The sequence below is a fragment of the Serinus canaria genome, chromosome Z (assembly GCF_022539315.1).
Source record: "Serinus canaria isolate serCan28SL12 chromosome Z, serCan2020, whole genome shotgun sequence".
In the NCBI taxonomy this organism is placed as follows: domain Eukaryota; kingdom Metazoa; phylum Chordata; class Aves; order Passeriformes; family Fringillidae; genus Serinus; species Serinus canaria.
This window is the reverse complement of record NC_066343.1, coordinates 61,394,028-61,421,555: the sequence shown is the minus strand read 5'-3', so window position 1 is coordinate 61,421,555 and position 27,528 is coordinate 61,394,028. Positions and strand designations below refer to the sequence as shown.

Below are 27,528 nucleotides of genomic sequence, written 5' to 3'. Positions count from 1 at the left end.
ATTTTTCATCTTCTATTTTTTGCTAACAATGCCATAGGAAATATTTTTTCTCTGTTTCTGTTACTTGAAGTTGCATTGAAATTTTTTCAGTCAAGGATTTTTTTCTGAAAAATACCATCAGTATCAGCGCATTGACTAGCTGGAGCAGAAAGTGTTGCATGTTATATTTTTCTTTCGCCAATTTAATAGGAAATGAGGAAGATGAATTTGGTCCCACAGTCTAACTTAATGGACTAAATAATGATACTTGATACTTCAAAAGAAGGGTTGTTTTCATACATTAGTTTCAAGATCACTCCTTGAAACAGTTACTGTTTGTCTGAATAGAGACAGCCAATTACAGGAAGGGCAGGAACTACAAAGTAGTGCTCCTACTTCTAAAGCTTGCCAACCTTTGGTAAACTTCATAACCTGAAATGTCTTGAATAAAGTCTAATACAAAATATAACTATTTTTCCAAAATTATTAGTACATGCTCTTCTTTCTAAATCCCTTTTATCTTTCATCAGTCATGATGATGATTTTCATGCTTCCTCTAAATTCATTGCTTTTTTCCACTGTATAAAATTAGGTGGATTCAAATACAGGAAGGGTCTGGAGCATTTGGTTGTTATTAGTGTGGAGAAAGTGGCCTCACACATACAAATATTAAAATGATTTTTGTTTGGGAAGGATACAGCACAAAATCAGAACCCGTAATACAACAGATCTTTTTCTTTTTATTTTTATTGTGCAGTACAATTTTAGGTTAATAAAACAAACAAAGACAATACTTTTATTCTCTAATCCCCACATTTTCTTATTTTTATTTAAATATAACATACTATACATTGTTGCTCAGTGATTTTGGTATCCCTTTTATTTTCTAAACCCCTCCCCCTGTTTTCCTTTTACTCAGGAGACTGTTATGCTCAGGGTGACAGAAAACAGAGCTTATGGTTGAGGACCTGGGATACTCTAATATCTGCAGTTTGCTCCCACTATAGTGGGCGTTACAGTATACCAAACACACAGGAATCATTGATTCCCTCAAGGGTTTTTTATTTTGGTTAATTTTCAGAAACCACTCTTCATGTCACAAATGGCTCCTGGCTCACTTTGGGAAAGTGATATTTCCTGATCTTGTCATTTGAGCAGCATGGTGTTTTGAGTACTATGATAATATTTATGCATAATCCTCCCCTGACCAAGTCATCTAGGTAAGTCTGTAAGAAGAGAATTTCATTTGTACCTTAAATGTTCTTTAAGTTGTCATTCAATACTGCATTCATCCAACTCATACTGAAGGTTCAGTATGGGTGGTCCATTATGTCTTGTCAGTTTTAATTACTGATTACAAATTTAAACAACAGAGACTCACTTTTATAATGGTAGTTCAGTTTTGCTGTACGCTGCAATTACATTTAAAATCTGAAATTCTTATTTCTCTTTCTAGAAAAATGTCATTTGTGAAGAAGAAAACTGGAGATAAAGTACCATGAAGTACAAGTATCAACTAAAATATGTTGTCTCTCAAAGAATTCTTAGTTTTAAAACAGCTGACTTTATTTAAGGACAGGAAATATAATCTGACCATTTTGTATTTTATGGGAAAGCTTTTTTTTTTTGCTTTTTTTTTTAAACAGCTAATATTTAAATAACAGATTAAGATTGAAGTGCTGGTTAAACATTGACTTAAATAAGTTATAGAAGATTCCAACAACACCAGCCTTTATAGAGGTTAAACATTCTCAAAAAGACACATTATGCAAGGCTCTCCTTTGTACCAAAATACAGTCTCCAAACAATAAAAAATAAAACCAACTTTTTCACAACGAGAAATATTGAAGATAAACTGCAGCATCAATATAATCTTATAGTTATCAGTTAAAGTATTTAAAACAAAATAATATTATACTACTTTTGTTTCTTACTAAAGACACTGCAAAGGCTTATTTATTTATTTAGTGGAATACAATGTGAAGACAGTGGTACAAATTGTTTGATGTACTGTTTTCTATTTATCTGCTCTAACAAAATGAATCTCAATATGGTTACACTGGTGAGCTATCCAGAGCTCTCTAAAATTACTGCGTAAAGCAAAATATAAAACAAACCTTATGTACCTTTAATTGAACAGACTTCATATTATGCTTAACTTTATTATACTGCAGTTGCTCAAGTTAAGCCACGGGACGAGTAACACTTCATAAAAATGTGCTGGATATTATGTATTTTGAGCCTTCAGTTACTGTGATGGTTATGAAAGGCATGCTAAAGCTGGACACCAGCACAGCTTTTCAGTTGGCTCTCATATATAATATACACGTGAGTAATAATCTCTGAAAAATGCAAGAGCATGATTTTGGATCGCAAGAGGATGATTTTGGTCTTGCAGCCCTTAGCTAAATATCCTTCCCACTATGTGCCTCTGGTTCTTCAAGTTGGTACCAAAGGCAAATGGGTTGAATGAGAGTATCAATTGAGTAAGGTGTGCAGGACTGTGTTGCCTTCTAGCTTACCTTTCAGTGGCCAAACGTTACGCTTAGGAATTACACACTACTGATTTATTTTAACACTCACAGTCTCAGTGATTTTAACAGGGCTAACCACATCAGGGTTCCAGCCCAATGCTTGCAGCAGAATATCACTGATATTCTGATAGCAGTGTGTTAGGTCCTAGCTCCAAACTGAAATCAAAGTCAGGTGAATATACACACAGATGCATTGACACCCAAGTACAGATGTGGCTCCTTCTCTCAATTTCAAAATAGCAGAAAGAAAGTATTTCTTGAAGGTTTTTCTTGAGTGCTGATAAGTAGAAAAATTTCTCCAATATAAAGACACTCAATACCATAAATCCAAGCACTGCTTGTTTGGTCTTATGCTTAAGTGCAAGACAGTTTAGGAAAAAATGGAGTTTACACTCTAAATTCTGCCTTTAAAGCCTTGTCTAATTCTCTGAGTACTTCTGAGGTTCTGACATTTTAGTAAACCTCTCTGTGAAGTACTAAGAAAAAGGGAAAATAAGAAAGAAGCAAATGAGGAAACATTTCAAATAAAAAAAAAAAAGATATTTAACATCCTATTAAATAAATAACTTAGAGAGAAATAAAGAGAAATGAATTTAGGACATACAAGCAAACCATACTATTCATTTTGTTAGAACAGTTATACACTACTTTGCTTATCCTATCCATTCGTCCACAAGGCTTCTCCAGAAATGTCATTATTTGTGCATATGACCCAAGTGCTTCCAGTAAATGCTTGTGTGTCTAACTGTTCATTGAATCATTAGGCTTGAATGAGCAATTAAGGACTTTGATAAGAGTTAGTATTCCATAAATAGCATTCCCCATGAAGATCACGCAACAGATTGTCTTATGTCCATCAAGGTCTGTTGCAGTGATTAAAAAAAAAAAAAAAAGTTCACACTGGCAATAAATTCCATCCCCTTTGATCCAGCTTCATTTTGATTATAAGATACGACAACGAACTAAATAAAGGTATTTCATGTGCCAGCAATAAGTACAAAACCTTCAAAGGCTTCCCCTGCTCTCATTTCAAACATGCAGATGTCTGTGCTACTTCTCCGCATCTACTTTTTAAGAGAATTACCAAATATTCTTGACATAACAGCCTTTGGTTCAACTGCGCCAAAAAAAGTTTGTTCATCTACGACATGACTACCATAGGAAGAAAGTGAGCTGAAGTGTTTTTCCTTCTTGTTTTCTGTCCTCTCTTTGTGGTTCCCCTCCCATTCAGGGCCACAAACATTTGCCTTCCATTGTGCTTCCAATTTAAGGATGCATATGTGTTATATCCATTTTCTTCTATTCTTTCCTTCAATTTGCAATCGCTATTAAACTCCTTCTGTTAAAAGAAGAAAAAACCCACAGATTCAGAACAAACACAATATTTCAGCATGCTGAAAACAAATACTTTTAAAAAAATGTTTCAAAAGATTGTAGTCTCTTGTATATGACGCTCTTTTAGGATTCCACAGTGTATTTAAATGAAAGTTTCACAGCATATAAAGCATCATCAGTTAGACTGCAAAAAGTGAAATTAAAAAAAGATATAATTAATAATTCAATGCATAGATATACCAGTTAAATGATGTAATTCATTAAGAACTGAAAATAAACTTCGCTGTGTTGGAAGATGGCAAGAACATTAAATCAAGGTCTCAGTCATAAACTCAAAATCATAAGGAAGCAATCTTGGATCATAAATCACATTTCATTTAAAAATATAACTCTTAAATACCTTGCATGAGATTATTGATACCATATCTTAAACAAATAATAATGGAATAGGACTATTTCTTATTTAAAGTAAGAATCTTTAGACCACACTGGTAATGAAAAGGGGATATTTTATTTTTGGATTGGTGCAAATCACTGTTATACTGCTATCAAAATTCATATGGGGCCTATTCTCTTGGCTGACCTGAAAAGAAGCATAGCCTAAAAAGGAATCATGTATGATCCCATATCTTATTGACTAAACAAGGTTGGAAGTAATTTTATGTATGGGACCAGGAGAATCAGTTGTCAGGCCGTTAGAATGAATCAAAAATACAAGCCTGTGGAAGCATGTAGGGGAGCCTACTTATTTTTCATACTGTTAAATGTAATTTTACATAGATACACTTTTCTATAAAGAAGCCAAGAATAGTTCTTTTCATAAACAAGAAATTCCTATATATAAAGCCATTCAATTCAACAAACTACTTATATTGCTTTTAGGAGGCTTTTAAAACATAATTAAATTAAAATGAAAAATCAGCATTTTGTTTTTCCTGCACTTCAGAAAATAATGTGCCATTGCATAGCTCAGGGAGAAGCAGGTCAGAATCTCAGAGTATGATACACTAACTACATGCACTATTCTAAATGTGATCATGAACAAGACAAGAAATAAGTCTGAATAATAAATCAGGTTTTGTGTTATTGAAATAAAGTTAAATATATTTTCCATACCTATTTATTTAAATTAGAATTTTTATACTAGTTAATGATAAGGACTTTGATCTAGTGAGAATTTTGTGTGAACAGTTTGTTTCCCTTAGTTGCTGCTACAACTATTGAAGAACTACTTGATGGTATTGCAGGCATTCAAATTAAATTTGGCTCCCAAAGTGCTCTTTAATTTTAGGATTAGTAGTTATTTGAACAATGATCAGTGGGGAAGACATTATCAAGGCAAGAAGCTTTATAAGACCTCTATAGGCACCTCTATTGCCTTCACCACAAAGCAGCCATACAGATAATTTACCAGTTATTTTCTGTAATATGTCACCTCTAGGATCAAGGTATTAAAAAGGGAGGTGCTCATCAATCACAGTTCTAAACCACAGTAACTTCTCCTCCCTGCCAATTTGTTAAAGAAGCTTTAAAAAGCTAATTTTGTTAAAGAAACCTGTGAGTGAGTATTTTCCCCCTCATTTTAACCACAATCAGTCAAATGGAAAAGTATTTCCTTAACATAGAAAAAACTTTGCTTGTTTTCCTAGATGCAGAATTGTACTCAAATCCAACTTATATTTCTATTTTTAGATACCAGAAAAGATGATGTTTTGATGTGCTTAAGAAGTCTTACTGGCAGGGGTCTGAGTGCTACACAGGACTGCTTTGCTCATTTCCAACAATTTCAGTATAAGTCTGCACCAATGTCTATTGTGCACGTGCTCAAGGGTGTTTTTACAATTTTATTGGTTCTGGTTTTGGTATTGGTATCCATCTGCAAGCTGCCACACTGTAGTAATATGAGGCTAGTGCAAGTCCTGGGATTACTGGAAAAATAGTAACAGAAGCATTCTTGAAATTGCTAAAGTATTATGGAATTGGTTTTGATAAATCATTTTGTTGTGATTTTATGATGTGAATATTGAAAAATTATCTCAGCTGGAATTAAAAAAAAAGGCTTCCCACATTCGTATCTTCCTGTCAACACTATTTGTAATACACTATGAATTACCGAATCTTATGGCAGCAATTTCCATCTATGGTACATGAAAGCTGCTTCGATGTCTTTTGTACATATATAGTGTTGGGACAGACTCTAAACAGACTCTCACCACACCAGGCAAGGCTGACAGCTGGGGTAAGAGATTCTGGCCTGGGCTTTGAGATGGACCATCACAAATGACTGAAGTGCACAACTGAGATGTGTGAAGTGAAGGTGGAGATCTATGCCAAAACCTTCACCTACGTACAGAAGCATACCCATGATCAATGACTGTACTGAGTAACTCAGTACACAGTTTTCTCTCTCAATAAGCACTGATCATCCTGTATTTCTGACCAGTATAAATCTAGAAATTAAAGCTACATTTACAGGGATATAAGAAAAATGTCTTTGTTCTTCTCTCTCCTAATGTGATTCTTTGACACTGTTGTAGAGTTTAGAAAACCAGATGTAGGTGACTAGCCACAGTGCAGGTGAGGGAGGCAGTGTATATAGTTTGCATGAACTAAACACAATCTGTAGAAATGTTTCCTTAAGTAAGAGGGCAAAATAACAAGAGGCCCCTTGAGTCTCACTTGAGATTACCATTACTGCATTTTTTCAGCAGAAATAGGAGGTTTGCCTACATTGCTCAACAATAAACTCAGTCCCTATATGTGACATCCTTTCTGTAAAGCATATGGATGATCTGAACATTAAGCAACCTGCAGAATGGCTCATAACCTTTCCAGGAACTGGAACAACATTGCAAAACTGCAAACCAAACCAGATGTGATACCAGAACAATCTGGTGTTTGTGTAATCATGGGGATGTGTGAGGATTCATTTGAGTTTAGTTGTTAGATTTATAGATCACATCACTTTCTATTAAAAGTATTTGGTTAGTTTTTGAGTTTCCTTGGGTTGGTTTGTTTTTGTTTGATTGACTACTTTTAGGTGTTGATATTTGGATTTTTTTCCCCTGAAAGTATCTGTAACCCCGAACTTACACCAATACAAATTAAGTATTTATGGACAACTTTCAAGTGTTACCTGAATTCTGCTCAGATAAATCTTAGCTGCTGAAATTTCAGTTCGTGTCTCTCTGTACTGTCCATAATATTAATCATTAGTTAATATAGTCAATTTAAAGCCTGCTACTCTAGGAATCTTCTTCAAAGTTTTAATTTATTGCTTTGGTGTGTTTACTCCATCAGCTCAAGTTTCCATGATTTCAGGCACCTTTATTCCTCTCTCCCCCACCCCTGAACTTCTGCTAAGTGTGATTGCACTGTAGAAAAAAACAGTGAAAACAAGCCTTAAAGATTAAATTTTGTGAGACCCTCTCCACTGAACACTCCTTAATAAGGAGTGTGACTGAGGCAGTAAGCATGATAAGTCCCAGCAGCTATGTTGGTATGACATGAGCTTAGCAAACAACAGGAAGCTTGTGGAGAGGAGTGATCCTGGTTTATCAGAGGATGAAATTCTGATGAACAGCTCATTTCAGCTCTAATTAGTAGCAATACAGAGACAAGCAGTGTTTCAATAGGCAAGGCAGGGAACTGTGCTGACTCCTGAAATCCATTTGGAATGTGAAAAGGTACTTACAGAGCCGTAGACTTTTCCTTTTTTGTTCATGGCTAAATAGTAGTTGCTCTTAATAGACTTAACCGCCACAACTCCAATTTCTACAGATGTTATCTCCAATATGCCTAAAAAAATAAATTGAGCTATTTAATCACTTTGTTACAGGATTTTCTCACTATAGAAAGATAATAAACCAGAAAAATACAAAACTTACAATATTCAGGACCAACTGACCAAAAAATTCAGCAGAAGTATTCTTTAAACCACTGCAAGAATATACATAAACACTTTTTTCAATTAACATGTTTCCTAACCCTGCATTTTACACCCCATAGAAACAACTTCCTTCTTCCTAGCATAGATTTTACTATAATTTATCAGAAGAGATATTGAAACCATAGCATCAAATTAAAAAGATAGCATATATCAATAGAATATTGGATTTTTCCCGGTCTTTAAAACCCTAGGTAAACATTTTTTTCCTTGTAGAACATTTAGATAAACTAAGTCTCTTGGTTGCACTGAGCTGATAAATTCACTTTTGGCAAGTGTGTTGACAATGTGGGAAATAGTAAGACCAACACTTATGGCCACACTATCTTTGTCTTTTAGATATCAGAAATATTTTTCTCTGTTTGTAATAAATATTATTCCTCCCTGCCCCGGCTTTAAAACAGTCTCTTTCTGTCACATTGGATGGTTGAAGGGACCTGTAATGGGAAATACACCTTTTCATCTCTTTTTTCTGCACAGGAATATACTGATTTAGGAGTAGGAGACTGCATGCCTGGCTCCAACATTTGTCCTGTTCTCCTGACATTCATGTAGCAATAGTCACATCAATATCCTGGCTAACTCAGTGTGGTACACCAAGAGAGAAATTGCAGGAGAGGCAAAACTGTCCTCCTTGATCAGGTTGTGATAGCTTACACATACCAGGGCCATGCCAATGATAGAGGCAGATCAGGGAGTCCATATTTGCAGGGCTCTAATCTGTATTATTCTTAAAATGTTGCTCATTTTCTCAACAAAGAAAAGCCAAAGTTGCTTTCATGATCTTCTGAAAGAGCATTGTTACAGAGGACTGAGCAGCTCTCCCACAGGACATCTGCTAAAGTAATTGTGCTCAAAATCAGAGTAAAGTGGACTAACTTGTGGATAGCAAACTAATAGGGGGCAAAATCTGATCCAAACACTACTACAACACCATGATTGACATTTTTTTTTTTTTTGTGTGTGTGTGTTTTCCATGCCAAAAAGTGATGGGAAGAATTCAGTTAATTCGTTCTGCAGAATTGTATTCTGAACTGTGTGTGGGTCCATTTCTAACACGAGTAACATGACAAAAAACCAAACCAAACCAAAACACAAACAAAGAAGTAAGAAAAATATTGGTGTAACATGTGCCATCATAAATTTTTATGTTGAAAGGGATTAAACTGGTTGAGATTTTGCCATACTATCCTTGTAACAATAACATCATATTAGGCTATTTCAATTAACTATTTCACTAAGAGCTGAAGGAGAGCGGTGCCTAAATAAAAAACTTGTACAGAATTAACCCATTTTAAGTGTCTTGACTTGAATGATGGACATCACTGCTTTTCAGTAAAATGCTTAAATAAAAACAATACAAGTATAATTAATGAAAACATAGTCTGGTTTTTCTGATAAAGTTTGTTTGCAATTTCATACTCCATTATATTCCTGGTGGAGCAACTGTAAGGAGTCATGAGGGGAAATGTTAATACATTTATTATATCCACAACAACTAGCTTGTTTTTAGCTGGATAAGCTCTTAAGCTGTAGCCAAACATAGAAAAAATGTTCCAAATTATTGTCAGGATGATAATATCATCACTAGTGATCCTGGATTTATTCTCACTGAGTGTGTGCTGTGTACTTGAAAGTTGAAGAAGGTATAATTTTTGTTGACAATTTTGCATATTCTATCCTCTACAGTATTTCATTTGGGAGAAGTGGATATTTTAATGGATATTTTTCTTTCAGATCTGTTTCATCTTGATCTGTTAACCCTTGGGAAATAGGGACTTAATTTGATACTTTGATACTTTGCTACTCTCTGTAGTCCGCAAGAGTTACCTGCTAGTGACAAGCACAGTTACAATCTAGATTTTGTCTAGATTGCAAATTATTCACTGTGTTTAAAGATCTTCTCAACAGAGGAATCTCTAATTTGATAGAAATCTTTTGAAGGCAATAGGAATCTTTTATTTTTTCAATGATGTAGACAAATTTCAAAGATCAGCAGTCACCTACTCATCTGACACGAATCTGCAGGAAAGCCTAAGAACTTTCTAGAACTTTGAAATAATTTAGTTTGAATAAAAATAAGTAAAATGAATTTGATGTAAGGGTGAAAATATGCATTTGATTATTCTTGAAATATTATTAAATTCGCAGGAATATATTTAAAAAGAAAATTGAGATATACAGTATGAAGCTTAAAACTACAATGGTTTCCTCTTTCCCCATCTCCCTTTCTTTTTTTTTTTTTTTAATTTTCCTATTCTATTCCCAACAGTATTAACTTTTCATTGAAACTCTTTTTTTCTATCTCTAAGACTGAAGCAAAAAAGGCATTTCAATATGCTTCCTTGCATGCCTCTTGTATCTGATTTTATACCATTTCTTGGGCTCAGGTATTTCCATCCCTAAAGACTTAGGTACAAGAAGATCTCTGAGGTAAATAATTTCCATGACATAATGTGACTTGTAATTATTCTTGATAATAGGTAGTTGAAAAAAATTAATGTTATTGGGGTAAAAGTCTTAGGAGTTATTTATTCTGGTTTCATGCTTCTTAGGAACTTGGAAATGAAAATGAACTAATTAAAAAAAAAATCAAAATGTTCTGGCCTCTATTATTGCTTTAAACCAGATAGCACACTATAATTTTATAGCCATAACTCTTTAAAACCCAACAATTACAACGAATCCCCACATCCACTGTAAAAGCATAGCTTTCAATACCCAAATAATTTCCAATTATAAAGATTTCAAATATCAAGATGAAATGTACCCTGTAGCTCTGCATGTGCTCTCTTTACAGGTCCCGAAGGCTTTAAACATATTCCAAATAGAACCCAAATGCATTTACCTTAAATAAACTGTATTTTTATAGTTTATAAAAGGGATCATTATACATATTGTAAGGCAACAGAAATCTGTTTGTCTTCTTGCTTTGCACAGAGGGTCTGTAAAAACTACAAGTAAAAATTGCACTTCCTTGGTTATATGTTAATTAAAAATGTCCTATATTTTATAAAAATGCTGATAATATGAAGCAAAAAACCTACACAATATCCTAGAAATGGAATGAAATTATGTCAAGCAATTCTTAGTAAAGGCAATTTGATAGAATATCAGATCTGTTGTCAAGGCAGAAGCACAGTGGATGTAAATGTGGTCTGCCACAAGGAACACTTCATTCTGGGACCAAATTCAAATTCTTTGCAGTGTGGGACAGTGCTCATTTTCCTGTAGTTGTATCATTTGTGTAAGGAGTTCTGATAAACCCTTTCAGAACACCTCCAACAGTAGTTGCAGTCCTATCTATGCAGAAGAACAGAACACCATGCACCTTCCTACAGCATTCAAAGATTATCCTGTGTATGCAGCAATCCACAAACAATCCCTCCCCTATCTGAGTTTTCTTCTTTCTGCAAAAATATTGTAGATGAAGAGTGAGTTCAGCTGGATAGAATGTGATGATGACTGAGAGCTTGTGAAACCTTTTGGTTTCCTAAATGGTGACAAGAATCTGTAGGGCCCATGAAGGAAGCTGCAGCTCCTGGCAGGTAGCTGGAGAAGACAGGACTTTGTGTGGCTGCAGATAAACTGACTTTTCAGAACTTTGGCTTTTGTGCCCAACAGGGAGTTTCTCTGAAGGGATACCTTTGTCTGCCACTGGCTTAAGTCAAAACAAGTTGGTGTTCAGGCATAATGTTGAAGACATGCTAGTTCAAAAAGCTGTTCTTAGTAGGCAGCTTGAAAAAAAAGTGGTTTGAAGCAAATCAATTTGTTGGATGTAGTCATGGAAGGGTGAAGTGCTAGGGTACATGAGGACACTGCCTCTGTTTCTACTCTGTTTCACCAATTAGAGCTGCAAGTTGAAAATATCCCCAAGTGACAAATTATACTGATATTCCTATATTTACCTGTATTTTGTGATAATGGAAAAAGAAATATGATGGATTAAAAAAAAAAAAAGAAACCTAGAAAACTGAAGATGGCAAGCAAGTCTTGCCTTGAAAGCTTTTTCAATTAATGCAAATGCTTCCACTGAAAGGTAATCTTACAGACTTTGTGCTTGAATTTGAAAGGGAGCTTAAGATACAAATCACACAATCCACAGTGCCACAGTTATGCACAGAAACCTCAAATAATAACCAACCGGAATGGTAACCTAAGCTTTGACTTAAAAATTAAAGTTTATTTGAAGTTAAATCAGTTCTGGTTTTAACACTTGATTCTGGATTTTATTAATATTTGATTTTTTTTGAGACTGCCATCATTCCTACTGTAAATCAGAAGTTAATGTATTTAAGACCACAAAACAATCTGCTAATGTGCCATATTTAGGTCAACTATAGCCAAAGAATCAATGAGCCATGAATTATCCAATGCCCACATCTAATACATTTGGATAAGCCTGAGATATGTATCTAAACTTATGGAAAGTTATGGTAACAAAACCTTTGAGCCTTCCTATAGTATCAGCAAAAGTATCAGCATAGTCTCCTCTAGTATCACCATAGTATCACCATAGTATCAGGATAGTATCACCATAGTATCAACATAAGATGTGACAACTCCAAGGTGCATAAAAATCACATTAAAGACTAATTATTAGAGCCCGTTCTCAGATCCACACAGTCTGTACCAACTTCCTTTTCATCTTTTACTGCTTTTATGGCTTTAATTTCAGAGCAGGGCGCGGATGACTCAGTCAATGGTTCTCTGTAGACCAAGCAAATTGAAGGGTGGCACCTGGGATGAGAGAACCTCTTAGTGATCCATAATGAGAGCTGTTGGTTAGCAAAGGAGGAGTTTAGATTTAGCTACAAAATTGGCAGGAATCAGTTAGCTGGTCTACATCTGGACACGTAACAGAAGCAATTAATTCAGGATCACAGCCTACATTTTTCCCTCTGGTCAGTGAAGACAGCCAACTTCAAAGGACATTTCTAAACAACACCATTCCCTCTCTTAAGTTTCCAAAGCTAGATGGGTTAAACTGAAGCAAAGGAAATGCTGGAAGTGACTTTGAGGACACATCTATCTTGTCAGTTATGATGAGTTCAGTTGTTCCCTCAAGGACACCATGTCTGTCACTTTCATCACTAACGCACAAGCATCTTCTCAGATTTAGCTGAAGTGGTAGGGAATATAAACATGTTTGCTTCCTTCAGATGGATTTAATTCACGTTGTTGAGATGGAATGGCTACACATAGAGCACACAGTACCTGGTTCTGTTAATCAGCTCAGATTTCTTGAACTCTGTGTTTTGAGCTAAGATGGGAAGACATAAACAGCTGCATGAATGTTGACAGAAATTGTTGATGTCTGAGCATCTCAGCCTGCTTGACCCAACACTGCAAGATTTGGTAACTTTCAGATTAGACACAGACAGTGCAGGAATACATTATCTGATCTGGTTTTGGGACAGAGAAGATATAAGTGGCGACTCATACTAACCAAGGAAGAGCAGTGATTCATATGCCAAGAGAAAAAAAAGGAAAACAAAACACCACGACAGTATAGTACATATGATTAGATGCAGGGTTGCAGTTATCTGATTAGATCTCTTGACAAAGATGCCTTAAGGAATTTCAGCCCTCCCTGGCTTCTTTTTCCTGCCTCTGTGCTGAAGTTCACCAACCCTTCAAATGTAACTGTTTGTGGAGCAGCACTATAAACAAAATCATTGGAATGATCTGGCTTGGAAAAAAACTCAATAGAAAACAAATCAGCCTTAAACCCTAAGGACTAAACAATCCAAGTTTTTGCAGTCAGTTTTAGTAGTATATATTTTCTGGACCTTCTAGTGCTCTCTTTTTGGTCTCTTTCCAGATGACTAATTTTTTTGAACTGAGGTGCCCAAGACTGGACCGATGTTCTAACTAAGGCCTGATGGGTACTGACTTGAGCAGAATGACTACTTCATGTGTTTATAAGGAAACTTGGATCCTAATCCAAATCCTAATCGAAACTTGGCAGTCCATGTATGTTTCCATTTTGTAGACAGGACCAGGCACTCAGGATTTCTGCCAAATCTTAAATTTCCATGTCTCCACAGAAACATGCAGGAGAATGGAAAGCTTATAAGTGAGTAGTACAGATCAGTACATTTTCTAAAGGCTGTATGGACCTGCCTGGGTGAAATCCCAAGTTATCTTTGACATTCATGATTACTTTATTCACCTCCTGCATTTTGCCACTTATATAAGATTCAAAGTGAACAACTTTAATTGGAAGAACCTGGATAGAGGTAAGGCTATTCCATCCATCCCAACAGACTAGGGAGGGATAACAGACAGCTGCACTGCAGAAGAAACAGTCCAAATGCATGGTGGCTGACAGAAGTATCTGTACATCACCTGCAATGTGTCCTTTCCCTCCTGGGGAAGGGAGGAACTCCTAGCTGGGTGGAATGTATTGGCAAGAGAACTAATGTGGGGAAATCAGCTAGCAGATACAATACCTGTATTTGCAAATGGGGTGCAAATGACAATTAAATGGAGCCAAACAGTATTTAGACACTGACAAATACAAGCAGATGGAAGTGCGCCAGGGTGCTAAAGCAGCCAGAGTATGTACAAACAGATTAAAAACTCTCATGAGGCATTGTATAGGCTTTGTGGGACAGGAAACCCAGTGTGCTGCAGACGTCCTCTGCAATTTGTCTACCAACAATCTTTATCCAAATGAGAAGTTTGTTGTCTGCTGCTGTCTGACAAGACTGTCTGACACATACTGTGGCTGCTCTATCTAAGGCTGCTAGATCAACAGCTAAATGGGACAACAGTTCTCTTTCATCAGTTTTGTTTCATTTTGGACCTCATTTGTCCTTATGGTGGATCATGAGTCCCCTTTGTGCAAGAAAACAGAACTGGAAACATATGGTCTGTTATTTCCCCATCTCAAACACTTATCTTATTGTGGAAGGCAGGAGACAGAGGCATAACTACCTGCATAGCTATCACAAATCTTGGCAGTGTGCACTGCACTGCCTGTGGCAGGTAGGATCTTCTCCTGAATATCTATGGCCACAATAACTTAGTAATAGGGGAAAATGGAAAAAAAAAAATCACAAAATTCTAAAGGCTCCTCTTTAAAAAACCATTAAGAACAGTTTCTAGCAGTATTCTGCTACTGCTGTGTTTCTCTGGGAAAAAAATGATGTTTTAGTGTTTTCCCTGCAAATCAGAAAGCTGCCAAACACACTAATCCCCAACATCAATTAGTTGTTGGTTCTAATGGTTTATGTCTGTCTTTGCCTCACACGGGAAGAAGGAATCCATGGTATTTTAAAATATGGGATCCACATGTTTATAATGAAAGATTACCCCTGGACAGCTATAATGATCATTACTTTTCACATAATTATATTTGGTGGTAGTTACTCATCAACACTTTCAGCAGTTTTCTTCTGCAATGCCACAAATATTCCTAATGTTACTTGATCATAACAATCACTTTTTCAAGAAAAGTTTAGAAGGACTCTGGGAACAGAATGAATATCTAAGAAGTGTAGATTAGAGCAGTTGTATGGTATGGGTAACCAGTATTTAGAAAATCAATGCAAACTGTATTTCACTGTATCTAAAAATTCCTTAAAATTCACATCTGTTTTTTGTCCCTCCTGGCTTTTTTTTCCTCCAGAATTTTTTTTCTTAGCCAGTCTGGATATGATCAAATAAAGGCAGACCTCTGACTTCAATACTTATATTTATATAGTTTGGGACAATGTTGTATATGATTTGATGGGTGGCTTTGAGTAACTTATAACCTAGTTGGTACTTTGCAAACAAGCCACTGTCTAAACTTTTTCAGACAAACTATTTGTCTGAAAAACAATCTTGGAGTAAAGAAGGATAAATTAGTTGCATGTTGTTACTATATGAGAAGATATTAAGGCCAGCAGTTTAGCAGCTGAAAAAAACATAATGACCTCTGATCACTAGTTTACTGTTTTATCCATTAATTGCTTTTCTTTCTCTGACATAAATAACTTTATGTACTTAATGCATCCTAAATGGCAACCACTCAAAAAGAAAGCATTCAATAACTGTATTATTCTTGTTGCAATACTATGTGACCACTTCTCAATATTTAATGCTAGTTTTTTTTTCTTTGTCTTACCTATTACGTACATTTCCTTCTTCATCAAAGGTATGCAGTAAAAGCATGTAACAAGGTTTGTACTCTAGCACACATTTGTAAACCATGGCCTGCTACGGTGCAATCTGATATATGTCTTGCACAGTGTTTTCATCTTTAATACTTGACTGTTTCTAACCTGGTTAGACCTGGTATCTTCAGACTGCTAGTACAAACAGTTCTTTTTAAACTTTGATGAGCACTGATAAGTCCTGTCTTCTTAAGCATTCATTCAACACCTCATAAAAAAGCAGGTTTACAAAATCGTCAATCTTGCACAGAAACTTAAAAGGCTGATCTGAAGAGCACAATCACTTCACACCCTTCTGCTTTTATTATCTTCAAGTCTCCTTCTATATTATTTCCATCTTCCCTGCTGACGTCTTCAGATAACAGCTAACAAGCATGTTTTGCACAGAGGATTATGTGATCTAATTGCACGTGCTTGCAACTCATGTCTTCTCCTTTTATAAAAACTTTGGTTCCCTAGACTGGATTGCTGAAATTTTTTGGGGCTCCTTCTCCTCCAGCTGTGTAAGCGTGTGCACAAATGCTCACTAAACTATGTTTAGGACATTTAAAATACAATCCACAAGGTTTGATACATTATTTCCAGTTTTTCTGCTCAACATTCTGTAATTTATCAGCAGAAAGCGCACTCAGCCAACCAACCACAATCAACCACTCAGCTGACAGTGAGTGTGGTTTGTGCTGTCATACCAGCAGAAGCTGTGTCAGGAAACGTGTAGAGAGCAGGCAAAGAATGTCCCATCCTCTCTGCACATTTCTGTGTCAGGGTCAGAGGTACTTTTGCTTTCACCACTGCCTAATGCTGCAAAGAGAACCTGTCCCTAGGCCATTTGAAGAAAACTGTCCAGCAATGATATTCACACCTTAAGGGGCTGGTCTGCTGTGTCCCTGAGAGGGCTTGATTCAGTTTTCCTCAGAATGTTACCACTAGAGACTTCACCTGTATGTCAGACACACCTGTGGATTTTCTGTTCTGAGTGTCTGACATATTGTGAAGGCTGTGTGGCAGCCCACCACTTTGGTCTTGGTGTAGTCTGATGGCAAGGTCGTGTAGGCACTGCTCTGCAAGGTCTGGCATCAAACTGTTAAAAAACAAAGGAACTGAGACTGGCTTGGTCTTGCTTATATATATGGTCCCTGCAGTGAATTATATTGAAAATTTTATGGGAGTTGATCCCAGTAGAAAATAGTTCATGCCAAATAAAGCTAGGTGTGAACTAACGTGTGCAGTGTAAAACAGGAGGGCTGGATCCAAAAGCCACCTTGGGAAATAAGCTATTTGACAGTGTAGACCTGCAGACAGCTTTGGAGATGAGCAGCTGAAGAACAGAGCTGCCGTATAATGGGATTTTGCTTGTGAATGCAGAAATACCTGAGAATGTCAGATAAATGGTGAACATGCTCCTTGTATGCCTGTGCACAGACATTAAATGTAAAACTCTCTACAACTGCTTGTGCATCACCAACTCAATAATTGTATTTCAGGTTCCATCTATTTTTCTATTTTTCTACAGGCTGTGTAGCTGCTGTGTAGAAGAAAGTAAAAAAATAAGTTAGGGGTAAAAATAGGAAAAAAAAGTAATTTTTCTTGGGAAAGTACTCAACAAAGTCCTGGTATTTTCTGTCCTCAGTGTATTCATTAATGATTTACAGTAATGCCATGAAAACCCTTCTAATTATACTAAATTATTCAGGGTACTAAATCTGAAGGAACTGGGAATAATTGCAAAAGACTCTCAGAACCCAAGCTGATAAGGCAATAGAATTCCAGAAAAAATTCAGTGTAGGTGAATGTTGTAAAAAGTGATGCACACAGGAAAATAACATTAGGTTTATAAACATGGAATGTGTTCCAGGATGGCTTATGGCCCAGCTGCTAGCTCTTGGTCTTACAATAGCCACTAAAAAAAATTGGTATTTACTGGGGAAGAGTAAGGAATATTTAGGAAATGAAAAATACAGCCACAAAGTTTAAATTCATCCATGACTTCATTTTAAATGCAAATGCTACCATTGTCTCTTGTTTCATAAAAGAAAGAACAGAACTGGAAATGCTACAGGAAAGAGCAACATGCATGATCAGAAATAATGGTTAACTAATACTTTTGAGGAATACCTAAACTAATATTTGAGGAATACCTAAACCACTGGGCTTTGCAGAGTGGAACAGAAATGGCTTCAGTAGCAAAAATCTGTAAGACTAGGTAACTTTGAGAAAATGAAAAAGGAATATATACTATGCACTGAATCTTAAATGAAATTACTGGCCAGAAAACAACACTTTAATGTTTAAAACAAAAGAAATTATTTTTTTTCACACTTGTCAGATTACAGCAATCATTGTTAGGATGTCAGTTTACCTCAACTGAGAAGCAATCAGAGCTTCTCAATTAATTCCAAAAATATGTTCTTAAGACAAGCAAATCAATATCATCATTAGTCTCTGAGCTGCATGCTGATGCACACTAGGGAAGTATAGCAGGCAGTCAGCACTGTCTGCTTCTTCTTCTCCTCTTGGGGCTTCTCCCACTGCTACTGTCAGAGTCAGGAAACCAGACTGACCTTTAGTCTGAAGTAGTGGAGTCACCCTTTAATTCTTACATATACATTCCCCCATACAGAGAAATGAAAAAAAGCAGAGAAGCAGCCTGCAAAGACCAGTCAGGAGAAAATTTCATTAAATCTAATCTGATTTTAAAACTGTGTAACAGGTCTCGTCATGAAAATGGCTATGTAGTTAAGCTTTTGACACAACCACATTACATTATCGTAAATACCCTAGTTTAATATAAATTTATTTTAAGTAGGATGAAAAACAGGCTAGAAAACTGTATTTAGGCAATTGTTGCCAGTGATTCACTGCAAAAATGGAATTAAGTTGAGGAAACACAAATGCAGGAAGAAGAAGAAGAAGATAACTATTTTGCAGAAAAGTTTCTGAGTGGTTACTGGTGTACAGTGTGGCCTTGAGGGAGGAACATGAAAAGTGAAAAGCTTCCTGACACATCTAAACATGTTGAAAATGCGAAATTAAAAATCTTTCCATATAATCCAGCATTTGGAAGGATTCATCTGAGTTCTTTGCTTGTTTCAAGGTAGCCTAAAGAGGGCAACCAGCATAGTGATAGGCATAGAAAAACAAGATTTGTAATTAATTGAAAGTTAAATAAAGTTTATCTTAGGAAGAGGAGAGTTAGGAGGAAAAAGTGCGACAGTAACTTTCAAGTACTTCAAAATTTTCTGGGAAAAGGAGGAATATTCCATGAAAGAGACCACAGAAATAATGGGCTCAACTACACAGAAGAGTAAGAGAGGATGTTAAAAATAATAAGATTTTAATAAGGGTGATAAAAACTCTCTTTATTCATTAAAGATACTTTGGAGTGTGTGCAGACTTTAAGAGCAGGTGATAAAAGTGTCCAGCTGAGTTAATGATAGATATTTTGTGGGACAATGGGATGTACCACATGATCTCTCAAGAATGCTTCCAAGCCCATAAAACTCTGCTTTCACACACAGGAAGCCAATCAATTATTTCTGAATATGCTGGACTTACTACACTAAAGAACAGTATTTTTTACAGTATGTGCATTTCAATGTACTTACAGTGTGCATGGCGTGCTGCTGATTTTTCACTACAAAAGAACCAGTTGTAGCTACTGTATGGTATTTCTGGTTAGTTCACTGGAATTCCAGAAGTGCAAAGAAACTAAAAGACCTAGGCAGCAGCAGAAGGTGGTTCAGATTTAGTGTAGTCCTAGGCAATAGCAGGAGTGTCATCATTCACATTTTGCTCACAAAAAATTCAAGACCATAATTTTTTCACATTGCATTGTCTTCATAGATTATATATACTTTGGATACTTGCCTCTAAATTGTTAGATTTATGTCCCTTATCCCCATGTTCTTCATTTGCTTATTTTGTGCTTATGATCAAATCCAACATTAACCATATTTCCTTTTTTGCTTTATTAGATAAATAAATCAAAATGCAGACTCAAACACTGCAGTCAGTGCTGTTTATACAAGAGGCATTGATTTCTGTAAATAAGTAATAATTGACAACTGTACTAGTTCTGCTAGACTGGAAAGTGAAGGGACTTCTACTTAAAAAAGAAAATAAAAATGGGTTTGAATACTGGTAAATCCTAGAGAACCTGTGATTCACCACATGAAAACTGAACCCCCAGCTGCAGCTCCTACAAGAATCACTAATTTGTGGGTCTCCTTTTACAAATCAGGCTGACAGACAGCAAGTATCCTACAAGACAAAGCATTTAGTGAACTAACCACCTAGGAAAATTTGATTCTTAATGGCCATTTTTTTCTGCCCACCTCTATAAAATTACTTCTTATTTCCTATTCTTTACTTTCCAGTGCCTCTTTTTATCCTGAAGCCCACACTGTAATCTCCTCCCCCTTCCCTGTAGACACTAACAAAAGAACTTGATAGAAACAGATTAAGTTGAAACAGGTGACTAAGGATCACAGTGGCTTCCTTTAATCTCTCAGTTTATTTATTTGCTTTACATATTTTGCTGTTTTAAACATTTTGTGCCAAGACCACGCTTGGGAGTTCCTTGCTGGTTTTAAACTAGCACAATTAACAACAATTACAATACTGCTGAATCTATTGTCATGCATCTGTTCAATCATAATTCACTTCCATGCAACTACAGAGCAGTTGAACTGCCTGACTCCACTCAGTCCCACCAGTTACATTCTCAGCTGCCTATGAAAGCACAAAAGCCTTCAGAGAGAGCAGAAGATAAAAATCTGGAGGGAAAGATAGAAGAAATTTTTCCATCAAGGTAAAAACTTTATTCCAAATATTTTCTGACATAGAGTAACATAATTTGAAACTATTTGTGGTGATTTTTAATTTCCAGGTCTTGTATATTTCACTTGCATAGGGAGCAACAGCAAAGGCTCTGTAAAATCTTTAACAGGACAGAGATGATGAAATCCCAGTTGGCAAACCACCTTTCCAGCTCTCTGGTATCAAAATGGAACTGTTCTGGTGCAAAGGGACCTAGCATGTTGCCTTAAGTATCTCAAAGCTTCCAGTGCCATTGCTAAAATATCATCTGACAGGTTCCAGTGCCCACTGACCTCAGAAATCCCTTCTAAATGATCTGACAACTTTATATTCCAATCTGTAATGTCAAAAGGAACAATTCCAGTGCTAAAGGGGCACAGGAAAGGGAGAAATGTGGCCACATTCCCAAAGAAAGGCAAGTTACACACAGTCAAGAAGATGGTGAATTTCCAAAGGGTGGTGTAATAAGTTTATGCCAGACTTACCCTTCTCCTCAAATTCCATTTCAACAGAACATGTGAGACAAATGGGTAAGTGACCAGGCTGTCACTGCTCTCAGCTATTTCACCATTTGTTTGCTCAAACACATTTTAAGTCCAATGCTCAGAAATGGAAAGATTTTATTGAGAAGTATGCTCTGTTTTAGAGAGACTTCAGAGAAGCCTTCTCTCTTCTTAAAGGTGTAACACATATAACCAGCAATCAGTACTATCACAAATTATACTGCAATATAATTTGCAGTTGATACTTCAGCAATTCCTGGTTTCTGTGCTACTTGTAATGAGACATACATAGCTTGGAAAACTATACAAAATACATTCTTGCAAATCTATTATTTGTAAATTTTTACAAATTGTAAAAATTCACAAAATGTAAATTTTTACAATTTTTAATTTACAAATCTGTAAATTTTAATCTGTGGATTAAAATCTACCAGTTTTCTTAGTGAAGAACTAAAAATTTGTAACTTCTCACATTTCTTGCCTAGTTTCTCATTGGAGCTACATCCTCATTTATATGAAAACTCTGAGTTATTCATTAACAAAAGTGAATGAAAATTTCCAACATAAGTGAAAGTTACTAGGAGAAGCCAACTAATACTTAAACTTCACTTCTTCAAGAAATCTGGCTTACGTCTCGGTAACAAGGGTCTAAGGCAAATCACTGATGGATTTGTTATGGGACCACTCTAAAATGTCTTCCCACTCTACTCTCATAAAAAGATTTTTATCATGTACTTTAAAAACAGGCCATTACCTCTGTAAGTGTTAACAGACATGCCCCTGAATGCCATTCCACTTATTTTTTACATATTAGCATACATATTGCCACACCTGGAAAGCGTGTGACCCTCATTGCAGGATCATTAGCAATCAGAGCCAGTAAGATCAGTTTGGGAAGCCAGCAAACAGTTGATTCTGAGGGTTGATTGATTTGCTGCAGTGACCTTGCAGAATAATAGCAAAACTTGAAAGAGGACTCTGCTGTCTGAGATCTATGTCAGTGTTTTACCTGGTGACACTACAATAATTAAAAAATCAAATTTTCCTAAATATCTCAAAATATTTGTATAGCAGTGTCTCATTCCCAGCTTAACAATTTCAGTGTTCTTGGATATAGCAAAGATCTCTAGATGCCTTTTCAATTCAGACAATGCTCCAGGTTGAAAAAGCCTTTGAAGGTCTGCTAGTCAAAACCTCAGGGGCCAAATCCAAAATCTTCATCTGTTGTTCTATTTCTTGTTTTTCATTATCTATGTTATATCTGATGTGGCTGTCTTGAAAAAGAGTTAAGTGACTCCTGTAACTGAGGATCACTGGAATCCATCTCTATCAACTACACCTTTCCAAACTGGATCTGTCACATGCAAACTGAAACCTCAGTGGACGGCACTGTGTTGAAACTGGCATCAGGTTTAGAATCTGGTCCTGATTCCACTGTAAATGAATTAGAAGCATTACACTCAGAGAAGATCACCGACTTTTGACAAGAAGGTGGCTAATGGGGCACTGTAAAACACATGCAGAAGACAGTGACAGCTGATTCTGATTTCTCTTCCAACATGTGGATTATGTTACACTCACCCAAGCGCTGAGCTTTCATCTCAAGCAGTCGTGAAGGTGAAGGTTTCTAGGGGTCTCATTCTCTAATTATGCCTGACTTAGAATTCACTTAACTTAGACTAACACAGATAGGAAGTCAAGTTCTGTTAGCTGCTCCACCTTTCACCTTACCACACATCTGGGAAATATTCAGATCAAGATCATAACCTTGCATTTTGGCATTAGCTACCTAAAAAAACATTAAGATATCACCAACAATTTGCCTTTGACTGGGAAAATTAGAAGCATATTTGAGATGTAAACACTGTTGTGGCACTAATATTGCTGGTAATGATTAAAGGCTGCTACTTTAACTATAATGGAATAAACCAAAACTGACAGTCTCAGTCCATGCCCATTTTCAATTTAAACAAGATAAGGAAATCCCAGTGGTATATCATATTCTGAGCAAGGAGGAAAGCTGGGAATATTCACAGATGAGTATTTTCAATGAGGTCTACAAATGGAAAGAAGTATGTGTGAAGTACTGTAACAAATTTGTGGTTGCAGAGCAGAAGTGAGGATAGTACCCAGCTCTTTCTGCTGTAAGAGGCCTCTCTACCACTTGAACTTATAATTGTAAACAGGACCTGTGCACATCCTTAGAATTGTTGCAGTAGAGGGTAACATTCATTAGCCAATTTGTTTTGTATTAATTAGTCAACTCATTAGAATATGCTGACCATAACTACATTTCAAGAAAAGATATCAGCAATCAGAAGGTAACAATACAGGAATACCAGGGGAAGCATACCTGGGGCATCCTTCCACGTGCAGGAATTGGGGAGTCTCAAACTCCCTTTCCTCTGCAGTTTTCAATTCAAACTACAGGACTGGAGTCTAGAGTTGGGTCTGTGTTAGGCAGGATTTGCTCCAACAATCATAATGGTTAACTCTGCTTACTTCTAGGATTATTTCGGTGCTGAGGTTTCTGCTAATTAAAAAAAATTTAAAAAAAGATTACTGCCTAATGTCAAATACCTAGAGGCTTGGCAGAGATCAAATTGTAGAAGCTGAAGTCAGGGTAACTCACTAGGAAAGAAACCAAGTAAGACAAAACTTTGGATTGGGATTTGGTACCACCTAGCAAACAAAAAATTAGGTTGTTCTAAAAATTGATGTCTAATCCAAGGTTAATGCTTATCTGGTTATATGATTAGCCATAATCATATGCATAGATGCTAAATGTGGAAGTTACCATTCTCTTTTATAGTGTTAAATGCAATAAGTTGCAATACATGAACTGTCAGACTAGATGCTATTTATCTTTCCATACCATAAAGAACCCTAGGGTTTGGTTTATACTAGCAAATTTTATCTACTTGTGTTTTTTTCCTCTTTTTACCAACTTTTCAGGTTAAAACTATAATTCTTGTAAAAAAATCCGAATTTTATACTGAAACAATTTTTTTTAACTCATCAGATTTTCACATTAATGAGCAGGAAAACAGTGATCGTGTGAAATCATGAAGCTGTATGTGCTGCTAAAGATTATGAAATGAGATACAGCAGACATTAACAAAAGCATCTGTCTTGCGTGTTTAGTTTCTTAAGCCTTTGAAGTGTTTCAAATATCAGTGGAGCCTTCTTCTCACCTTCCCTATTGCCGTGCAAGTTCAAAGAAAACATGTTACAGAAAAGCTGAATTGTAACAAGAGCTTTCTAGCAGCTTTGAACTGCCACATACAGTTTAGCAATTGTAAGAAATGCTATAATACATAAGTTTATTAAATAGTTGTTGTACTAATTGGTGTTAATTTAACTTCTACCCTGTGGTGGAAAGAAACTATAGATGCTTGGGGACACCAGGAAAATACAGGCTGTACACTGGCAATAGGATTCATTGTGAAAAATCCATTCATTGTGAAAAATTCTAGAAAACAAATGTAATAAAAACTTCAGGCAGAAGAAAGCATAAAACACTAAGTATGCTTTTTTTTTTTTCAAGATAAAAATATCTATTTTATCTGTAACCAAATTTGAATATCATTGCCTCTCATTGAAGTGGTGCACAAAGCACATAGTTAGCACTTTAGAAAGGGTAGAAAAATATACAAAAATTTGAGGCAGGAGTTTGCCTTAAGAGAGAATTTAAAATACCACAGAGTAAACTGAATACAGATCTTCTGAAACCCTTGGAATTCATCAGCGGTTGTGACTAGAGAAACTTGGGTAACATCACTTACCAGAACAATTAGAACTACAAAGATTTTGCAACAGTTGAGGCAGTAAAGAGAATATTTTAAAAGAAAAGATATTTTTTCTGCTTGTTAAGACATCTCAGCATCTGAGAGAGCAAAGCAAACCTACTTTTGTGACAAAGTCCCATGCAGGCTAGGAGCTCGCACTACTCAATTTAAATAGTTCAACTTGAAGGTAGTGCCGTTAGGGACATTACACTGTATCTGAGAAATAACTCTTCCTCCAAAGACGCAAATAATGTGTTTAAGTTTATATGTTTTATAAATATGTGCATGCTTTTTTACCTATGTTAAATGTATTTCTTACATAAATTTATGTCTATTTTGTATATATGTAGCACATTTTTATCAGAGGAACAGTTTCCTATTTTGCACTCGTACTGTTTAGCAGGAAGGGATTAGCACCATGGGGCATTGGAACTTGATGATCTTGAAGGTCCCTTCCAACCCTGACCATTCAATTTTTTGTAAGTGCTCACCATGCCACTGTGTTAGCTCTGCAGAGGGAATCAGCCCAGTGGCTTGATTGCTGTTAATTCTCAGTCTAGCTTGTTTAAAGCTAATCTTAAAAGCTTTGTAATACTGTAGTGAACAAATTGTCTCTTCTCTAGACTAAGGCTCACCCTTTCTGTCTCAGTAATTCTGATTCTCTGTGCTTCTGGGCCATTGGTCCAGTTGAGCAATGATGCTTCCACTTTGTTCCTATCTTATCTTGTCTTAAATGGTAGCTTTTTAGACTGGCATCTGGCTGCAAAGGCTAAGTTGCCACAAAAAGTTTTACATTACTCTTTACTTAAAGGACACCTGAAAAAAAATAAATAAGTTCAGTGATAAAACGGAACTGACAGATGTAATATCTTCAGCTATGCACCTGCAAGTGTCTAAATTCACTCGTCACAACGTTAAACTGCATGCAGGAAAAGGGATTATTTTCATATGTGTGTTTTTGCATATGTACTAAACGTACTAACATTGTACACAGACATGCTTATTATGTTGCTGGTGTTAAAACAGAGATCAACAATATGAGTGCTAGCTACTGATGTCATATATATATTTACACACACATATTGAGCCTTCCACATTTAATTTAAATATGCTCCTTAGCTCTGAAGAACATTTACCTGGATGCAAAATCCCTGGTATATTTCCCATTAGAGGCCAAATTGCTACATAGCTGTCAAATTGTTCATACTCTCAAATTGAATTAAATGGGTATAAAATGAACTAGCCAGTGATATTAGTATTTTTGATACAAAAAATGATGTAGAAAAAGAAAAGTTAAGGGATTCTACATGCAAGAAAAATGATAGTGACATACTGAAAATATTACATGTAATCCTGGGGCGCAGGGTGAATTTGTTTCCCTTAAAATTTGATATATTTTAGCACAGGCATGAGACATCATTTATCTTCCCTTCTCATATTTCTACCCGCAAGACAGATGTCAGTGTTGTCTAATGGATAGATCTTGTCTAAGCTATTTCCCATCTGGAAGCAGGCCAAAAAAAAAGTAATAACAGCTAGAATGAGAAAATGATATATTTCAGAAAATATTCCAAGTTTTCACTAATTATGGGCATCTTTTCAGCTTAGTTGTGTTTAGCTAACTTTTACCAAGCATCTATGAAGACTATGACTTTGTTTTTGTGTCATCAGATAATACATGTGATTACACATACATATCCCTGAGATAATAATATCCACCTCTGATAATATTTATGAATATTAAGCTCATTAATGTAGGTGTTTGAATCCTTTTCCATACCACAGAAATTGTCTGCCAGATGTCCATGATTTTTCTGTGTATTATAAATAAGCAGAAACATCATTAAGTGACATCAAAACAAATACATGTTGAAAAGAGAAAGTGATGGACTGTATTCTGGTGTGCACTCCAGCACAGGGCTGAAGTGTATTCAAAAAGGATGCTCACAGACTAATTGCAATTGCATCTACAAAGCACCATCAAAAATATGTCTGGACAAGGGACTCTTAGTTAATAAAGAGATGACAAAAAACCTTTGGCTTTGCTATAAGGGAATTGTTAAATGTAATTATAAAGTGCAGTATCTGACAATAGGTGCACAAAATGGCTGCATTTATTGATTTTCTTCCTGTGAGCCATCATCACAGCTGACAAATACAGTGGTGACAGCAGTTTTAGTAGATATGTCATCTATAGTCAAATCTCTTTCTTCTCTGACTTCTCCACCTAAGATATTTTCACTTGCCTGGAAGTCTTGTTAACCGTGGAAAAAATCCACTTGAAAAAAGCCTGAGGCCCCTGAAAAAATCATGAATAATTAAAAGTTTAGTGACTATAGCAGAATTATTACATAACACAGTACACAAAAACACAGTTCATGATACAATTTCCAAGGCAACATTATTTTGCCTTGATTATTGCAGAATATTTTATTTGTGCCACTTGGCACAAACAGGGTG

The 27,528-nt window shown here is 36.0% G+C and overlaps 1 protein-coding gene across 4 annotated transcripts in view; it reads right to left on the bottom strand.

Moving 5' to 3' along the window:
• Positions 1 to 696: 696 nt before the first annotated feature.
• Positions 697 to 27,528, bottom strand: part of FGF10 (fibroblast growth factor 10) — a 60,672-nt gene continuing 33,840 nt past the window's right edge. For all 4 annotated transcript variants that reach the window (XM_050987261.1, XM_050987262.1, XM_050987260.1 and 1 more), the window contains exons 3-4: positions 7,543 to 7,646; positions 697 to 3,852 (exon numbers count right to left, since the gene is read on the bottom strand). In XM_050987261.1, the coding sequence (XP_050843218.1) occupies positions 3,655 to 3,852; positions 7,543 to 7,646 (302 nt within the window). In that variant the 3' untranslated portion in view covers positions 697 to 3,654. The remainder of the gene's footprint in view (positions 3,853 to 7,542; positions 7,647 to 27,528) is intronic.